This window comes from Lygodium microphyllum, chromosome 4, assembly GCF_053477565.2.
Source record: "Lygodium microphyllum isolate KBCC chromosome 4, Lygodium_microphyllum_v1.1.10, whole genome shotgun sequence".
NCBI lineage: Eukaryota > Viridiplantae > Streptophyta > Polypodiopsida > Schizaeales > Lygodiaceae > Lygodium > Lygodium microphyllum.
In genome coordinates, this window is record NC_141138.1 from 162,670,319 (window position 1) to 162,690,675 (window position 20,357).

The 20,357-nt window shown below is 43.8% G+C and overlaps 1 protein-coding gene across 3 annotated transcripts in view; it reads left to right on the plus strand.

Annotated features, from left to right (window-relative positions):
* The window catches only part of LOC148037850 (Flavodoxin family protein), a 103,859-nt gene that overhangs the window by 50,690 nt on the left and 32,812 nt on the right, over window positions 1–20,357 (plus strand). For all 3 annotated transcript variants that reach the window (XM_087676811.1, XM_087676812.1, XM_087676810.1), the window contains one exon: window positions 1,830–1,949. In XM_087676811.1, the coding sequence (XP_087532937.1) occupies window positions 1,830–1,949 (120 nt within the window). The remainder of the gene's footprint in view (window positions 1–1,829; window positions 1,950–20,357) is intronic.

Here is a 20,357-nt window from a genome sequence, read left to right on the forward strand (position 1 = left end):
AGGCCCCAGTATCATCATTGTACATTATTCATCATTCGATTTTGTGATTTGTGACTTCATTTACTATTTGTGTTTATTGTACATTCTATTTTCTTCACTGTAAATCCTATGGCTTCGTCTTATGCTCTTAGAGCAGTCTTAGGGTTCCCTTGTGTTTTTCTTCACAAGTGGTGCCCTTTAGAAAGTACCAATCAATTCCATATGTCTTCTTGAAATCAAGAAGTAATATAATGAGATCTTGTCACCTAAAGCACACAAGAGCTGTGGATTTCCTGAAGATAAAGATATTGTCCTAGATACTACGCTCCCAAAGAAATCCTGTCTAGGTAGGGTGGATGATGTCTAATATGAGGAGGTATAGTTTGAGACCGATTGCTTTAGCAAGGATCTTATATGCCATTCCAAGCAAAGTGCTTAGTCTCCATTGAGTAATCTCCAATCTATCTTTACCTTTCAGGATGAGATGAATTAATCCCTTAGACAATCTCTTCAACATATCTCCGGATGCCATTATCTCCTAAAATGCTGGTCAAGTCCTAGTGCTCAAGAGGAAGGCCTTGTCTAATCTATCATCCCTTGGTTCCTTGAGGGCAAGGCTACTAAAGTGTTCGTGAGCTTCTCCTTTGAAAAGGTGGTGAGGCACAAGAGCAATTGGGCATGCATGCAATGTGCTATGGACATGTAATCATCAGCAGCATGATGCAATGGAGGCACCTGCTAGAGTCCATTTGGGACAGTTTTATTGCATGAAATGGCACTTCTGTTGGTGAGAGCCATAGTGGACAAATGCACTAGGACAACCCTGAGTTGAATTTGAAGAATGTGCACTGAAGTATCAATGGCAAATTGGAGACTGATTTGTAGCAGCCAATATGATGGTTTGCAATGGGGCATTGATTGGTGTACCAGTAGTGCCTGGTCACTGGCAAATTCCATTCTGGACTTTGATCAGCTGGGCAATCAGCATGTGTAACACTCCATTCATGAGGATGTAAATTACTTCATTGCATAATAGTCCATGGTTGGTGAGAGCAACTAAAGGTAATTGAAGACAAAGGATTGAGCAAACAGGATTCCAGCCAGTTTTGTGTGTGAAGGGTCACTGTTGTTGCGAAAAAGAATTACAAAGGCATGGGGGACTAAGTGGGACTATGTACAAGGAACACCAATTAGTTTTGTCACATGAATGGTCATTATTTGTGGAAGAAACAAATGCATGAAGACAATGTGGAACTAACATGGAAGAGGGTGCTTAAAAATTAGGTGCAGAAATGAGGACTGAACTCTTTTGTAAGTCAGGGTTCTCTAGCACTGTTTTGCTGCTGTATGGACTAGAGTTTACACAGCTTATGGGCATAGATGGTTATTGACAAGTACGGGCCTGTATCTTAATCAGCTGAGGCTTCAGCTTATGTATTCTGAATTGTGAAGCTCTTCAATAAAAGTAAAGAAATACTGCAACAGGAGCGGCTTTGGGGCCAACTGGTGTTGTTGCTAGAGTAGGAGCATTTTAGCTCCCCTATACATGATCATTTAATTTTCTGATTTAGTGTTTTTAAGTCATTGTGTTTTTTGCCAAGTTTGCGTCAACTGCCCTTTGGCTTGACATTTTGTTGTAGCTTTCTCTTGAGTCCCACAAACATCTATCTTGTTAAACTGCAAGCTGAAAGCACATAAACTAGCATGACAATATCATAAGAAGATTTAAGCTAACTTTGGCTTCATGGATTTTTCATGATCATGCCCATTACTCTACATTTATTTGACTGTTTTGGCATTTATTAAAAAAACTTAAAGTTTGGTGCTTTTGTTTACTTTGTAAATTTCAGGTAGAAGCTCGAAGTCCAACTGTGCCAAACACAAGGCCTGCAAAACCAGTGACATTGAGAGCAATTGTGAATTCCATGATGGATATTGCTTCAGCGTCTCCTAGGCGTTATTTTTTTGAGGTACTTCTTACAGCTTATTATGATTTGAGGTGCTAAAGCGGCAAAAATGAATGCTCTTGTTTTTACCAACTCATGCCCTTTATCTTGAACCATAAAAAATCATAATGTCTCTAGCTGGTTCTGCTGGACATGTTTGTCCAAGGTGATTTTCACTTTAAAAGGAATTAATCAAATACTCTATAACATCAATTTGGTAGGGACAGTACCTTACGAATAGTGGTACAAAGAGTGGGTACTAAGACCATAAATTGCTCAAATTTGCTATTATATGGATTGTCGAAATCTCTACAAAACGGATAATAGCTAGAGCAAGAGGATATAACCAAAGATATCTGCATCATGCTCATTGGGCATGCCATTTATCATTGCTTGTCTGCATCTACAGTTATTGGAACTCTACCTACACGAGGACATCTCTGTGATTAGAAAATTCTTATATTATTGTAAATCATAATTTACCTCAGTCCTAGATATAGTAAAGAAGAGCCATGGTTAAAGATCTCAAGGGCACTCTGATTAGAGACAATGGCATAGTGTGAGGGTAGCAGGGTGGTGATCTGAAATAGGTTCCATGTCAAGCCATTGCAAAGGCAGCTTTGGCCGACTATCTAGCAATGGACATTGTTGGTGGTGAATTAGAGGGTCTACTGAGAGATCTAAAAGGCAAGAAAGTTTGGGAGCAGGTAGCTCAGAACTGGTACACTATTTTGTAGAAAAGATTCACATATATAATGCACATAAGATTGTAAATGCTAAAGTCTAAATTGTAAAGTATAAACTCATGCTCATCATAGCCCTCATCATGCGTATGTTAGTGCGGCAATAGACTAGTCGCTCCAACTGTCATGTGCTAAGCCAATTGCGAATCTTCGTGTGAATGAGAGAATAGACACTCCAGTTTCTCTCACATGCACTCGAAGAGCAATCTTGAGCAAGGACTCTCATGGCTAAGGACTGAAGGATCTCCAGCGTGTATCCAAAAATTTACCAACAAAATAGAGATTTCACAAGTAACTCTCTCATCTAGCAAGTGAGAGAAGCAAAAACCATATGCCCTCTTTGATGTGCATAACATTCTATCTCCTCCAGCATTGCGTTGTGGTCAACCATTGAAACCACATGAGTCAAATAAGCAAGTTGGTTCAAACAGAGCTCTCTATCATTTGTGACCGTTGGCGACTTGTGGGCCGGAGGTATCAATGCTGGAAAACCATAGATGGGCTTATGCATCCATGCCCATCTTCTCTGTGCTATCTCTAGAATATGTCCATGTTGTGTCTCTATGATTGCCATGCAAGCATGTGCCTCCACCAGTGCTGCTTTAAAGAAATGAACGAGAAGGCCCATTGTAGAACCCTCGCATTACTCATATGTAACATCCTATAAAAGGGAGTCATGACAATGACAATGGCATGGACTTTCTGCCAAAGATGCTCATTGAGGCACAAGCGCTGCATGGCTTTGGCCTCGTCTGTTTCATGCTTATCCTACACATTTCATAGAGTAGATACCATAGTCGGCAGACCACCCCTTAAAAATGCGCTTGAGCAACAACCACATGTAAGCAAAGTGAGTTAAAGAAGGCTTCTTCAACTCGAGTGTGCTATGCTTGTGATACATTGTCAATTACCTTTACCTTTACCGTGAAGAAGGTGACAGTTGATGTAGCGTACGGCCCTCTTCACCCACTTGAGCTTCTAGATGTCCTCCATGAGCAAGTCCAAACAATGACTTGCACATGGAGTCCATATAATCCTAGGGAACTCGGCCTTAGGCAAAGGGTCCATGTATTGACAATTTGATGCATTGTCATTAATAACTTGCACCACATTTGAGAGGTCCACCTACAACCACAAATTACATTACTTAGAGAGAGAAAGAGAGAGTTGTGTCTTGAAAGAGTCAACTTTTAAGGATCAAGAGAGATAGAGGCTTGGGGGAAAGAGAGAATTGAGATAGATGTTCGAGAGGATAGGGAGATAATTATGAACAATGAAATAAATAAATTTAAAAGACAATGTATACCTCAATGATAGCTTGCCGAATGTGGCGATAGATGAAGGCGCGTATTGTTTTTCTCCCCCTGTTGTTGGTGTGTTTGTCTTGTAAAAAGTAGGTGCGGAGATATGTTGATCATACCCTATTTCTTATGATCACTCCATCCATTAGTGAGGATGGAGCAACCATATTTGTCCATTCGGCCCGAACAGGATCATGGGCTCTATCAATCTTCTCTCTCTCTTCATCAAATTTTTTGTCCTTATGTCATTGTATGTGACACCTGTCCATCCTTCACATGGACCCACATTGGCAATGGTTTTTACCATTCCGGATGCTCATGTAGCTCATGTGTTGAGCATGACTACTTATCTATCCTTCGGTTTTGCTTTAGTGGGAGCTACTTGACACTTGGATGCTTACATTGAGCTTGAGCTCATTTGATTGAGACCATGGGACACTTATTTCATGTCTATGCTCTTTGGATGCTTTGGATGTAGTTATTGCCTAGTGGGCTGATCTGATTCATGTTTTGGAGCCGACATCTATCTCTATTAGTGTGTTGTTTGTGATGTATTCATCCTAGTTGGCTATGTATTGAGCTTTGTTACCCTTGCTCAATATGTTATGCATTCGGCAGTTCTCTTCCGTTATATATTTTTGAGGCCTACTATATGCATGATCTTTATGTCCATTGGATGTATCTCTCCCTAACACGTTGAGTTTGACGGTTCTCGGTACTAGTTACATGCTCAGTCACTGCTAGTTGCATGATATACCTAGCAATTGAACTTTCAAGTTTCTCAGTTGATTTCCCCGCACTTGGTTTTGGATTTACTGCTGTATTTATTTCAACATGCTGTAATTGCAGTTTTCAGCATTGTTTATGTCTTGATAGTTCATTGGTTGCGCTTAGTGGACAACTCACTATTTTGGCATTTTGTGTTGCTTAGCCCTTGTATTATTTATAATTTTTGGCTTATTTGCAGTAATTTACAATAACTTGTTTGCTTGTCTTGTACTTTAATTTCTTGGTATGATGGCTGGTGGATCAAATGATAGTGCCATCTTTAATATTGAAAAACTGGATGGCATCAATTACAGCTATTGTAAGGCACAAATATGGCAAGTTTTGGTGCAAAAATTGAAAATCAAGCCATTGAAACATGAGGGTGTAAAGCTCGAACGCTTTGATGCAGAGGATTGGGCTGAATTGGATGAGCTATGTAAATCTACAATCATTTTGTCACTCTTTAAGTAGATCTACTATAATGTTATCTCTGAAGGGCAAACTGAGCTTTTGAGACACGAGGGTATAAAGTTTCAAAACTTTGATGAGGAGGATTGGGCTAAATTGGATGAATTATGTTAATCTACAATCATTTTGTTACTCTCTAAGCATGTATTCTGGAATGTTGTCTTTGAAGGGTAGATTGTATAGTAGTTATGGGAGAAGATCCATGATGTCTATGATAAGGAGAGCCCTCCCTCTCAGATGTATTGACTGAAGAAACTCATGGATCTTTGTATAAAGGAGGCAATTTTCATGTTCGCTTACTTAAATGAGTTTCATTCTATTTTCAGCCACTTGTCTTCACAGGGGATTGACTTTAAGAAGAATCTTCCACCATTGCTCTGTGAGAGTGCGCAACGGAAGAAGAACACGAACACAGAGGAGGGGAGAGAGAAAGCAGGGAATGAAGGAAGAAAGTCTGCACTGATTGAGATGAATGCTGAATACACTGAAATGGACGGAGCAGTCCCTGCACGCAGCCCGGAGCGTCAGTGAGGGCACCAGAACAGACTGAAAGCAATGGCAGCACCAATGCCGGAGCGGGAGAGGACGGAGAGAGTGCTGAGCCTGCAGAAGACAATGCTGGGAATGACTGGGGGGCTGCTATATATAGCCCCAGGCCAGAAAACTGGCTGACCTGCCAAATCTGGCCGACTTGGCCAGATCTGGCCGACCTGCCAAATCTGGCCGACTTGTCCAGATCTGGCCGACCTGCCCAGAAATCTGGGCCGACTGCACATGAAAAAGCCCAGTGTGGGCTGTGTGACTCCCGAAGGCTGAATACAGACAAGAACAACAACTACTAAGCTGACAGAGCTCCTCTGTCTCCTGTCAGACTCTGACAGGAGCTCACAACGAGGAGATGACAGACCGAGAACGATAAAAGAGCAAGCTAACACCCCCTCTCAGATCTTGGGAGGATCTGAAGACCTAAGAACCGCATGTGATGAAGCAAAGAAGCCTGAGGCAAAGGCTTCGTGAAGAGATCAGCCGCATTGGCTGCCGTAGGACAATAGACCACCACCAGCTCCGAATCCACGATCCGCTCTCGAAAATAGTGATACTGAATCTCAATGTGCTTCGTGCGAGCATGAAACACCGGGTTCTTTGCTAGAGCAAGAGCACTCTGGTTGTCCACGCGCAGCTCCGTAGGTCCGGTCTGGGAAAAGCCAAGCTCCGCCAGTAAGCGACGGAGCCACACTGCCTCCATAGCGGTCGAACATAGGGCCCGATACTCAGCCTCTGTAGAAGAAAGTGCCACAGTAGGCTGCTTCTTGCTGCTCCAAGAGACAGCACCGGATCCAAGGGTGAAAGCATAACCTGTAGTGGATCGTCTCGAAACCACATCACCTGCCCAATCAGAATCACTCCATCCAGAAAGGGTAATCCCATCTCCATACATGATCCCGGAGGATCGAGTCCCCTGTAAATAGCGAAGAACACGCAAGGTTGCCTGCCAGTGATCCTGTGTAGGAGTCTTCATAAAAGAAGACAACAAAGCTACTACAAAAGAGATATCCGGCCGAGTGTGAAGCAGCCAGATGAGAGAGCTGACAAGGGACCTGTAACGAGTGGCATCTGGAAGAGGGACTCCATTTGCCAAAAGCTTGGACTCAGGGTCCATGGGGCATGAAATAGGCCGACACGCGACCATATCAAACTCCGAAAGAAGCTCGGAGATGTACCTGTGCTGCGAGATAAAGATACCCTGTGTCATCTGATAGATCTCCAGTCCTAGAAAGAAGTGAAGGATCCCTAGTATGCTCCACCTGCGACCATATCAAACTCCTGCTAAAGAATGGACCGAGTATGCTCCACCTGCTGAGTGTCGCTCCCTGTGATGATAAGATCATCGACATACAAAATAAGGAAAACAGAAAGGGAATCCACAACCCGTAAGTAGAGATTGGGATCATGAGCAGAGCGCGCAAAGCCACTCTGTAGAAAGAAGCGGTCAATCCTCTGGTACCAAGCACGAGGAGCCTGCTTCAGGCCATAAAGAGCCTTCGGCAGCCTGTAGACATGATCCTCCTTCCCCTGCACAAGAAAACTAGGAGGCTGTGTAACATAAATCTCCTCCTCAAGGACGCCATTCAGAAAAGCAGACTTGACGTCCATCTGATAAACAGGCCAACGGTGGTGAGCGGAAAGAGCCAAAAGAACTCGAATAGTGGACATCCTAGTTGTAGGAGCAAAAGTCTCGAAGTAGTCCAAGCTTGCGTGCTGTGCAAAACCCTTGGCAACAAGCCTAGCCTTATGGTTGTCCAAGGAGCCATCTGCAAGATACTTGGTCTTAAAGACCCATTTCACACCTATCACCTTCCGTTTCTTGGGACGCGGAACAAGCTCCCAAGTATGGTTTCGCTCGATGGAATCGAGCTCGGCCTGCATAGCCTGTCTCCAAATATCCTGTGCAAGAGCCTCCTCCACGGTGGAAGGCTCGGAATCCTGAAGAATCTGTGACATAAGACCATAGTTCACACATAGTGAACTATCCTGTTGGGCCTGTAAACGGGCTGATCGACGTGGACCTATAGAAGAAGCAGGAAAGTGAGTAACATCTGAATCCTGCATGAGCCGGCGATACCATAAGGGAATCCTAAGAGACTCCTGCTGCTGCAAGGGAGACCGGATAGTCTCCGGAACTTGCAAAGCACCCAAATCGGAGAGGGACTCCCCCTCACCAAAGGAAGGTAGATCCTCCGCATTGGAAGAAGGCTGTGTATCCCGTGAAGATCCCGAAGTGGAGGTGGAAGAGCTCGTAGAAGACGGAGGCACATCCACCAAAGGGGAAAGGGAACCCGAAGGAGGAGGAATAGGGGGGGTGCTAAGGGGTATCCTGGAAGGAAGAGAAGGTGGGGGGGTCCGTCGATGACGAAGAAGCACCTGTAATGGAACCATCAATCGGATCCTCAGAGGCCGAAGCCTCATCAAAGATTACATTCCTGCTCACCTCAACCTTCCGTGTCGTCGGGTCGTAGAGCCGATATCCCTTCGTGGTCGTGCTATAACCCACGAAGATAAGCTTTCTCGACTTAGAGTCGAACTTCGTTTTCCTCTTCTTCTTGTCCACATGGACAAAAGCGTTGCACCCAAAGATGCGAAAATGGGACACGGAAGGCTTCTTCCCAAAGAAAGCCTCATAAGGAGTCATGTCCTATAAAGCCGAAGTCAGAGAGCGGTTGCGAATATGCACCGTTGTAGCCACCGCCTCACCCCAAAGGAAATGAGGAAGACTCCTATGCTCTAGCATAGATCGGGCCATCTCCACCATGGTCCGATTCGCACGCTCCACCACACCATTCTCAGATGGTGTGTTCGGATGTGAATACTCCACCCGAATACCATGATCCCTGCAAAACTGAGAGAAAAGGTGAGAAGTGAACTCGCCACCGTGATCAGCTCGAACGCCACGAACCTTGGAAGTTGTTTGGGTCTCCTCAAGCACCTGCCACTCACAGAAACGGGAGTACGCCTCGCTCTTATACTCGAAGAAATAAGGCCACACATAACGACTAAAGTCGTCCACAATCAACATCAAATACCTGGCCTTCCCAAGGGAGGCCGTGCCCATAGGTCCGCAAAGGTCGGTGTGAACCAACTCAAGCGGAGAAGTAGCCCTCCTAGAAGCAACCTGAGGGTGAGGCTGCCTATGCTACTTGCCCCTCAAGCAGCTAGGACACAAAGTGTAAAGAGGAGGGAAATCTGGAAGTCCCTCCACCATCTTCCTCCGAGAAGCCCGCCGAAGAGAATCGAGGTTCAAATGACCATACCGAGCATGCCAAAGCAGCCCAAGCTCATGGGAAGTCCTCGCAGCCAAGGCTGTGAGCGTATAAAGCCCACCCTCCTGTGTACCTGTCCAAAGAGCATCACCTGTAGAAGCATCCTCCACTGTGATTGCATCCTGAGTAAAAATGACTTGGGTACCTAGCTGAGTAAGGCCATGCACAGACAATAGGTTAAAACCCAAATCAAGGACATAGAGAACTTTGGCAGAGGAAGACCGCCTATCAGAAAACATAGGTAGAGTCCCCACGCCTCGAACAGGGACTGTAGAATTGTCACCAATGGTGACTGTACCCCCTCGGGAACGAAGATCCTGAAGCCAATCCTGGCGGAAGGTCATATGTGAAGATGCTCCACTGTCTACGAGCCAAGGCTTCTCCAGAGTGGTAGAAGCTAGGGCTGTATCCTCCTCAACAAAGACATGTACAAATGCAGATTCTGTCGTGGCTGGGGCCGCCTTCGAGTCCTTCTCCTTGGGCTTCAAATGGGGATATTTCTGCCAACACTTCTCCTCGGGATGAGTGCCCTTTCCACAGTGGGGACATTTGGGCTTCTTCTCCTTCGCATCCTTCTTGTCCTTCTCCTTCTTGTCCTTTGCCTTCTCCTTCTTTTGTTTCTTCTTCTTGCCATCACCTGTGCCTGCCGTAAAAGCCTTGGTGGAGCCACTGGCTCCCACCTCTTTGAGTCGCTCGTCATGCTCCAAGACAAGCGGGGAAAGCTCCTCCCATAGGAGTGTCTCACAGGTCCTCGAGGTGATGAGGCTGGTATAGAAGACATCATAACGGGGTGATGGCAGCCGAGTCAACAGAATCATTGCCATATCCTCAGACGATATCATACGACCAAGAGAGGCTAACTCGCCTCGCATATCCTCCATCTTCGTGATGTGCTCCTTCATGGAAGGAGAATCATCAAGACTGAGCATCCACAACTTCTTCTCCAAGAAAATCTTGTGGGCAAACATCTTGTGCTGATACAAAGACGCAAGCTTCTTCCACACTTCCGCTGCGGTCTGTAACCTGTGAACATGTACAAGAATATAATCATGTAGACTCATAAAAAGAAAGGAAAGGGCTCGAGAGTTGAGCCTATCCCACAAGGCTGCACGGTCCATAGAGGTGCCATCGGACGAATCCGCGGGGGGACGGTCGATGGGCGAAGAAACAAGCTCCCAAAGGTCAAATGTATCGAGGATGCATGCCACCTTGCACGACCAGAGGGAGTAGTTGGAACTATCCAACTTATCTTCCTTCGGAAAGGAAGGGAGAATCGGCACCTGAATGGAGGGAATCAAGGAAGGCATCCGCACATCTGAAGCAGTCTTCACGGAAGATACCTTCACGGTAGATGGAACCCTCTGAGATGCACGGACTGAAGAAGGACGAGTGCGAGGAGGTTCTTCCCGACGTCGAACCTCCTGATAATCCCGCCTCCGCTCAGAGGAATGATGAGAAAGGAGTTCATCCTCTGAGTCGTCCAAGCCTGAAAACTGGTAAGACATCTTCCAATCTGCAAAATACCAAAGAAAATTGTGCCGATGTCGAAGTATGACCAGCAGTTTGGTCACCAACCACCAAGACGCAGGCTGAGAAAGCCTACAAACACCTGGATCTGCAAAACGCAAAGACAACTGATGACGATCACCAGAAAAGAGACCACCAGCACCAGGACACAGCCAAAAAATGAGTCGCCAGCAGGAAGTGTGCCGCCAGGAGTGGTAGCGACCAGCAGAACTGCAAAACGCAGGCTGAGGATGTGTCGCCCAGCAGAAGGAGGGACAGCCTGATGGAAAACACAGGGAAGAAGGGTCGCTGGATGACGTGGCAGCCTCGGAAGACTGCGTTTACAGCAAACGCAGGAAGAAGAGCCTCCTACAAGAGCCGCCTGGGCAGTTGCAGATGAGATGACAGCAGCAGTGAGGTATCTCTCCAGCGGTTATGTCCTCCGTGCTCTCAGTCAGGCGATGATACCATGTGAGAGTGCGCAACGGAAGAAGAACATGAACACAGAGGAGGGGAGAGAGAAAGTAGGGAATGAAGGAAGAAAGTCTGCACTGACTGAGATGAATGCTGAATACACTGAAATGGACGGAGCAGTCCCTGCACGCAGCTCGGAGCGTCAGTGAGGGCACCAGAACAGACTGAAAGCAATGGCAGCACCAATGCCGGAGCGGGAGAGGACGGAGAGAGTGCTGAGCCTGCAGAAGACAATGCTGGGAATGACTGGGGGGCTGCTATATATAGCCCCAGGCCAGAAAACTGGCTGACCTGCCAAATCTGGCCGACTTGGCCAGATCTGGCCGACCTGCCCAGAAATCTGGGCCGACTGCACATGAAAAAGCCCAGTGTGGGCTGTGTGACTCCCGAAGGCTGAATACAGACAAGAACAGCAACTACTAAGCTGACAGAGCTTCTCTGTCTCCTGTCAGACTCTGACAGGAGCTCACAACCAGGAGATGACAGACTGAGAATGATAAAAGAGCAGGCTAACATGCTCTTGTTGGTTACATTGCCTGAATCATGGGACATATTCCCTACTACTTTGTGTGCAAATATGCATGTTGATGGATTGAAATTGCTGGATGTAGAGGGTGCATTATTAAATGGATAAGTTAATAGAAAGAATATTGATGCTTCCCATAGCTCTCATGCTTTGACAATTAGAGGTAGTAATACTAAGAGTGTTAATGACCATTGTGGGAGAGACTCTTAGAAGTCTCGTTCTTAGTCATGTGAACAGTTTTGAAGTGAATCCCGTGGCCATAACTACATATTGACTTGTCATTATTATGGGAAGCCATGTCATATTTGGCCATAGTGCCATGAAATCCGTGATGACAAGCGTAAAAGAAAAGGAAAATGGCAAAGTGCAAGAAAAAAATGATGATTGTAGTATTGTTTTTAGTAAGTCCAGCATCAAGCTTGAAGAGATTAATGTACTGTAGATTAATTGAGATAATGATCACATACTCACAACTTCTTCTCTTGATGTTTCATAGTTGACTGATGTCTTGTCTTCTTATACTCAGTGTTGGCTGATTGATTGAGAGGCTTCATTTCATGTTACGCATCATTGAGAGTAGTTCCACTCCTATCTTAGCATAACAGGCTCTGTCAGATTGGGTAATGACCTAGCCTTAGATATTGTTGGTATTGGAGATGTACATCTATAGTTTGCTTTAGGCAACATCTTTACTTTGCATGATGTATACCATGTTTCAGCTTTGACTATAAACCTATATTTTGCTAGACAGTTGGGTGATGTAGGTTATGTTGTATCCTTTGGGGATTCCTCATGGAAGATCACCAATGGGAATCTTGTCCTGGCATGAGGTGCCAAGTTTGACACTTTTTATCCCTTACTTGTCTTTGGGCCTATCAACCATGTTTTGGTAGTGGTTGCAATACCATATATATTGTTATAGCATCGTCGCCTTGGGCACATGCTTAAAGGGAATGAAAATGGTTACCCTTTTGTAGTGTCTTCCATCCCTTGATTATAAATGCTTTGATTCTTGTGGTCATTGTCTTTATGGCATGCAGACCCATAGTTCGCATAAGAAGTCTGGCATTATGTGCATGGGTGAACCTCTGGCTGTTAAGAGTTCATTTTTATGTTTGTGGACCTATGGCCTATAAGTCATTAGGTGGTGTAAAGTGTTTCATTACTTTCATTGATGATTACTCACATAAGCTCTAGGCATACCCCATAAAGTAAAATTCGAAAATCTTGGATACGTTTCAGCGTTGGCTTGCTTTTATTGAGAACTAGTCCATGTATAGGTTAAAATGCCTACAATTTGAGAATGAGGGTGAGTATATATCTTTAAGCCTTTGAGTAGTTTTGTGATAAGAGGGGCATTAAGCATGAGTTGCCTATACATCCCACCCAAGAATGGTATGGTTGAGCGCATAAACATGACGATTGAAAAATAAGTCCGAGCGAGGCAGGCTTACTATAGCATTTTTGAGCATTAATGTAGTGGTGTTCAACACTAAAAAACCACCTAACTAAAACATTGGGCACTGCCCATAGAGTTGGCAAATTTTTAATACCTAGGACAATTGATTTGCCAATAAGTGTGAGTGGTGACATTAGGGACTAGGCACTAATTAATTAATTTGTACCTGCCCAAGGGTCAATTAAGGCAGGGTACCACTTGGGGTTGCAAATGGCCTAGCCAACTAAATTGTGGATGGGCACATCTAATTTTAGGTAAGGTGAAAAGGGTTGAAAATAATTTTCTGAATTACTTAATTCTGAAAATTAATTAAATGACTAGAATTCATTGATAAATGGGATTAGAAGGCTGCCACTTGGCAAAAGTACCTATGCAATGAGGGAGAAGGTTGTTTGGGGGCTGTAGAGGTCCATTCAATTCATCCAAGTTGTGTGAGAGAGGGAGCAGGTGTTGTTGATCTGATTTTGGGATAGGAAATAGCCATTAGCAGGCGACAGCAGCTAGAGGCCTTTAGGAGGCAAGCGACAATAGTTTGGTGATTCCTAAGGGCTAATGGGGGTTTTTCCAGCATGGAAACTTTGAGTTTTCTCTCTTCTCAACATTCTCTTACTTTCTTTAGTCCATTCTTGTTATCTCAACAATTCTCAGCCATTTCAGAAGTTTCTCAACTAGATTTGATGGGCAGCAATGAAATTTCTGCAGTAAATCTTAGTTTACAGCAAAAAATAGGGTTTAGCAGCCACCTTGGGACCCATGCCAGCAGTTAGAGGCATTGTACACTTAAATCAGCAGCTGGATTTCAAGGAATTGCCAAGGATTTGAAATGCCAGCCCATCCCAATAGGTAGATTTGGCTAGTCATGGGTCCAATTTGTACAAGTTTTGGGTAAAGATCAGGGGGGCAAATTGCTTGAAAGACTTGATTGGTTGTGATAGTAAGGGGCTGTTGGATTAGCGGAGGAGATTAAGAAATCTTAGTTTGTGCTTCATCCAATAGCAATACAAGTTAAAGAAATACCGCAAGGGGTGCCAGTTTTGGGGCAACAAGGTGTCCAATGTCCAAGAATGCTATGGTAAAGTGTGCATTTTGGTCTATGTTTATTTGTTAATTATTTTAATTAAGTGCTTGATCAAGTTTTACCACCCTCTCCAAGAAAGGCGGCTGGTTTCAAATACAATTATTTGTTAATGCACGCAATGACTTTCTTTGCTCAACAAGCTAGAATCACAAGTATCTTTGGCTTTTCAAGGAGGCTTGATTTCTACTACTAATACCTTTGGGAGAAACCTTTCTTGAAGTGAAAATACACATTAAGCCGTGTGTAGGACCCCAAAGATGTATAACAAACATGGACTCCATTACAAGGGAGCATGTGGATGGTGGAGGTGCCCCAATAGTGGAGGCTTGTCCTCCAAACAAAATACTTTTGGGACATTCTTCGCATGGGTTATCTACTTATGTATTCTCCCTCTTGAGTATTGACTATTTGGTACCACTGTTTTGCTAGCATGGCATTACTACTGGACCTTCTAGTTATGTTCTTGTGTCTTAGTAGTTGGACAAGGATATCATGTACTAGTACCTCCTCTTGTAGTATCCTATGGAAACCCTAATCATATTCTTGCCTGCCAATCTTACCCATCCTACTCTTCTTAACCCGTCTTACCCTTCTTATTCGACAGCTCATAGTTCTAGCTTCTTATCCGCCTACTTCTTGAATTTCACTTATAAGTACAACACTTTGACCTTGCATCATGAGCTCCAAGAGTTCAATATCATAGACCAAGATGACCTTAAGGTCAAGTTAGTAAAATACCAATGTTTACTTGCTTAGTTTGCTAATACAAGACTTCCTAAGTTGCCTATTGACTAGGTCACATTGTCTCTGAAGTTCAACAAGTGATCTCATAGCCTACTATGTCCACCTTTATGAGTTTGAGTATTAGCTATTGCATTAGTATCGGCTGCTCGATCAATTCCATAAAACTCTCTCTCACGTGGAGAGTGGGCCCTTGTTACTTCTCAAAACAGGAAACAATGGAAGGGCAAGAAGAATCAAAATCAAATTCAAATTCAAAATAGTGCGTTACAAGGGAACACCTAGTCCTAGCTTAAACCATAATGATAAAATATATCCACAAAAAACAGATACTATCAACATTTTCAAAAGGCTAGTTGTTTTGAGGAGTATCGCTCAAAGGCTAAAGGTACACAATCGAGATACTTGATGTTATAAGTGGTTTAGTGATTGCTTGCAATGAGGTACATGCTAGTGGCCTCTATATGATCACACACTCTCTCTCCTAGTTAACACTTGAGAACTTTTGAGTTCCATCAACCCTAGCCACTACTAGGGAGTCTACGAATGATGGCCGTGTCTGGCAATTATGCTTTGGATACCTTGGGTACGCTTGAAATTGTCCAAGGACATCTATCAAGCTTATCAATTTGGAAAACAACGTTGAGCTGAAAATTCATTACATAATGATTAGCTCTTTAAAACAACCCCAAAACAGTAAATTATGAAATGTTTCATTAAATGGGGAGTTTCATCCCTCCAACCAGCTTTGCCACTACATTTGGACTGGTTGGTGCGGCAGGCCACCTCTCCAATCTATTTGGGATGATTAGGGACCCATCTTCTTCATTTGCTAGGCCCAATGTCAAGTTCACAATTCCTTTTGAGTTGTATGAATCAAAACCCTTCAAACTTTAATAGAGGGGACTCTCGAAGTAGACATCCTTCATTAGGTATATCTACATTTTCTGTTTCATTTGAGCATGCAAACCACTTTTCTCAAATCCCTCCCACCCTCTCTTCTTCATTCCAAAACCTCAAATTGCACTCCACTTCAGCATCCAACACCCTAGGAGTTGTATCCTCCTAGGGAATGCTACCCTTCCCCACCCTTCAACAATGTGCTGTCCACATACCCACAAGTGAGCACTTCATTTCACCTCGGAATGGTTGTGATGGGCACCCCCTCACTACCCCTAGTTACTCACCTTTCCATTCATCGACCAACACCCTAGGAGTTGTATCCTCCATCTCCACTCCTAGCGCTCTCTTTCTTCACCCCATATTTCACCTACCCTCACTTCACTATCTCTTTGCACCACAATATATTGTTAGGGGAAATGACACCCTTTTAACACTGTGCCTATACCCAAAAGTGAGCACTTCTTTTCACCTTGGGATGGTTGTGATGGGCATCCCCCTCGTTACCCTTGGTCACTTACCTTCCCATTCATCGACCTTCCAGACGCAATGATTTCTATCCTTTGCTTATGGTGTGTCAAAACATTGTCCATTGGTCATTCATACGCATAGATTTCCATCTTGTGCTCCACGTGTCTCTATCTCTTCTCTGTTGGCTACTCATGCGGTTACCATGCCCATGTCCACATTTGGATCCACTATGCACACTTTTCATATGCATGGTGGACATTGTGGGATTAATTCCCAAGTATGCTTGACTCTCCCTCCCTATCCACCCTACCGCCATTACACACCTTATCCATCTCCTAGCACTACCACTCCTGTTACAATGGCCAAGAATGCCTTTACAAATAAGACTTGTTTTAACAGGTCAAATTTCACTACTTGGTCGAACTTCATGCAACAAGTGCTTGAATCTTTGGGCCTTTGGGACCTCATCCTTGGTCTAGTGTCTATGCCAGACCCTCGATTAGCTCACCCTGGTTATATCCATCAATGGAGAGCCTGCAATGTTGAGCTTAGGTGGGGATTGCTTCTTGAGTTTCACTCTGGCTCACCGAAGTCAAATGACGATCAAGTTATGTTCTTCTTAAATAAGATGCCTGAAAGATACTTCCATTTCATTCAGCACATTATCAATTGTCTTGATTGCCGACCTTCTCTGAGTTCGAGTGTTAGTTCTTGTGTTACGCGAGGTTGCACAATCAAGTCCATAGGAAGTCCTTCACATATTCTTATTGAAAGAGGGGTCTGGTTGCCTCTTCTTCAGAAGGGAAGATCGTAGGTGGCAAAGACTCACAAGATGCAAAGGCAAGCCAAAACAAAGGTGACACCCCTTCCTCTAATAGAAACAAAGAAAAAAACACATCTGGCAATGACTCCCTTAAGAAAAATAGGTTTTGCACACATTGCCAGAGATCAGGCCATACGGCGGAGTGTGGTACCAAGGTCCAAGGTCTTCATTCTAAGAAACCTCAACAGACCACTACGACTACCTCCACTTTTGTTGGACAGTCCAGTGGGGCTATGCCTCTCGCTGCTGCCCCATCAACTCCTTTTGCCCAAGTGGCCATTGGACATGTGGCACATGGTCAATCCCAACAGCATGTATCCTTTAGTGCCCCCGAAGGATTAGTTGATTGGTTTGCTAGTTTCTCATCCATTGCACTCTTTGCATCCATTCTGAGGTAATCCTTTGCACCTCAATCTATGACCACTTCTCTACCTCATCAGGCATTTCATTGGCAGTGACCTGTTGATGAATGTATGCAATAGTGGCCACATCCTTAGTTTTTCCTTCTTTAGTCTTTTGCTACCTTCACTGATATACACGTACTCATTGTATGTCTTTCATTTAGCGTTAATTTTCTATTTTGTCTTCTTTTGGAGCATCTCATCATTGACCATTGTTTTGCAGATTCTAATCTCTCTTTGTAGGGTTTTGTGTTTTAGTGTAGGTCTAACATGCAGTTTTGCACATGTTCTTCCTGGGCTGGAGGATTTTGATTCATACAATTCAAAGGGGATGTACGAATCTAACACTGGACCTAGCTGAGATGAAGATGGGTCGCCAATCGTACTAGATGTTGTATGTCCTCCATGATCAGAGAGGTGGCTAGCCACACCAACTACAGTGATGTGTGAGTACTCTTGAAACTCCTCTATCATGAGATTGAAATCTAGAACAAGAGAACAAAAAGAAGGTGAAAATGACGGTGATGTGTGATATTCCTCGTCGAGTTCATAATACCTTGCTAGGGCCTCCAATGATAGAGAACCCTGATAAGATAGCGTGGGATCCCGAGAAGGTATCTGAGGCATTATGAATCAGTTATGTATCGTTCATGAACCTCGCACAAAACCAAGCCTCCATAATATCTGTAGGATACTCTTTACAAGAACATCGGTTCTAATACTATGTGAAGATATGCTAGGGTTTGCACTAAGGAAACACAGAATGTATGGCCATGACTGAAACACAAGGACCTAAAGAGTGACATGCACAACTAAAGTCCTAAATGCAAAACACAAAATACAACAAAAATACAAACAAAAAAGAAACAAGATGCTCAAGGGTAGAGCTGTCCAACAGCTAGTGGCCCTCATGAGAGTGGATTGAGGGAGGTGTTGAGGTGTATTATCCACCAAAGAAGGATCCCAAATGCAATAACCACCAACCCAAGCAAAGGCTGATGAAAAAAAGTGCTGAAAACACAAAAACGCCCAAATGTAGATGGCGGAGGCTAATCACTGGCAATGGTGGGAGGTTGAGCGATAGTTGTAGACCATGTAATAGTAGTCGCTGGGGATTGGACAGCTAGTGGAAGACGGTTGATGGCTGAAACCTGCAAGACAAGGAGAAGGCTAAATGGTGGGCAGCCTGTTTATTTATAGATATGGAAGGATCCTCCCAAATTAGGCTTTTTTATTTGGGACATTGAAACTCTCTAGAACCACTCTCCATTCAATGAAACATTTGGTAATTTTTGTTTTGGGGCCATTTTAAAGAGCTAATCAGTATGTGATGAATTTTTAGCTCAACACCCCCTCTCAGGCCCAAAACTAGAACCAAGAAAGGACTAGAAGCAGAGCTCAAGCCCAGTTTTATCCCAAGTCATCCCACCCCAAAACAACCAAGCATCGAACAAAGGGTATAGGTTGGCTGCCCAATGGCCTTGCAAGACTACAAAGGCAATGCTTATCTTATCAAGGGATTCCAAGTAGTCATTCCAAAGAGGACAAGGTATCAGACAAAGAGTGCTCGTCAACTACCAAGTGGCCTACCAAGTCCTGCAAAGGAAGATGGAACCATGTTGAACTAGGCCTTTCAATAGATATGAGTGGAGAATAGATATTGTTTGCGGCCTTTTAAGTAATTGGGCCCCATGGTAAGTTGGTAAAGAATCATCGGTAAGAACAGCCAAGTGTGCTTTGAACAATGAGATGCATAGAGTAGTGTGCTACATAATGAAAATGTACATGCAACAGGTGCCACTTGGAGAATGTCCCTCACGGCGAAATTGTTCACTTTTCCAAGCACCCTTTATGAAGATTATAAAATCATGCCATGCAAAGAAGAAGATAACAATAGGAGGGGAGGCCGACATCAAAGATAAATGCCGAATCCTGTACAATACCAAGGAAGGATAGGAACCCCTCTCAACCCTAGATGTTGATGCAAAAGGAAAAAGCAGAGCCTAATGTTGGTCTTCGCATGGTGCCAGAAACCATGATGATACATCTGAATGAATCATCATGACAAGAAGAGCAAGATAGAACTCACTACCACAATAACATCAAGAGAGATGTTGCACGATCCACCTTCAAAGAGAAAGTGTCCATACTAGTAGAAAAGCAAATCTCCTACAAAGATAAAACGACAAAAGGAACGGTGTGCATCCATGTTTCTTCTTTTGTTATGCAAGGTCTAGATGATTTTTAATATGTAAACTTTAATAGAAGGGGTTCTTGAAGTAGACATCCTTTATTAGGTATCTACATCTTCTGTTTCATCATTAGTATGAAGACTAAACATATTGATGTGTGCTACCATTTTATTAGAGAGCAGGTTGAGCTAGGTACAATTCGCCTAGAGTTAGTGCCTTGATCCGATAATTTTACAGACATTATGACCAAGCTAGTCAATAGATTGATTCTTCAGTTCTTGCTTCCACAAATTGACGTACTTTACCTTGATGGGGAGAGGGGCTTCCCTATAGCTTTTCCTTCCATTGTTTGGTGGTGAGAGGGGGTGGCTTCTTTGCTTGGGGCTTATAGGATTTTGGTCACCATCTCTTCAATGATAGATGTACTTTATATCATCATCCATTTGCATATTGATGAGCATGATTGTAAAAGGGTGCTTGTGAGAAGTGCACAATTCCCCTATGATAGAACTATCCAAGTGGCACTGTTGCATAACATTTTCCTTGAACATAACACTCTGCATTGCCCCTTACATTATCCCATGCATTGGCATTCCGTTCTTGTAAACATGAATCTGTGCGTATTTATCCCTTTTGCTCCATCAGAGAGTGGTTGACTTGGATCCATCATATTCATGGTAGCTTATATGGCAATCTCCATGACAGGACCTCTATGGCAGCATTTTGCATATACCCCCATATTTTCTCCATCACTGACACCCGT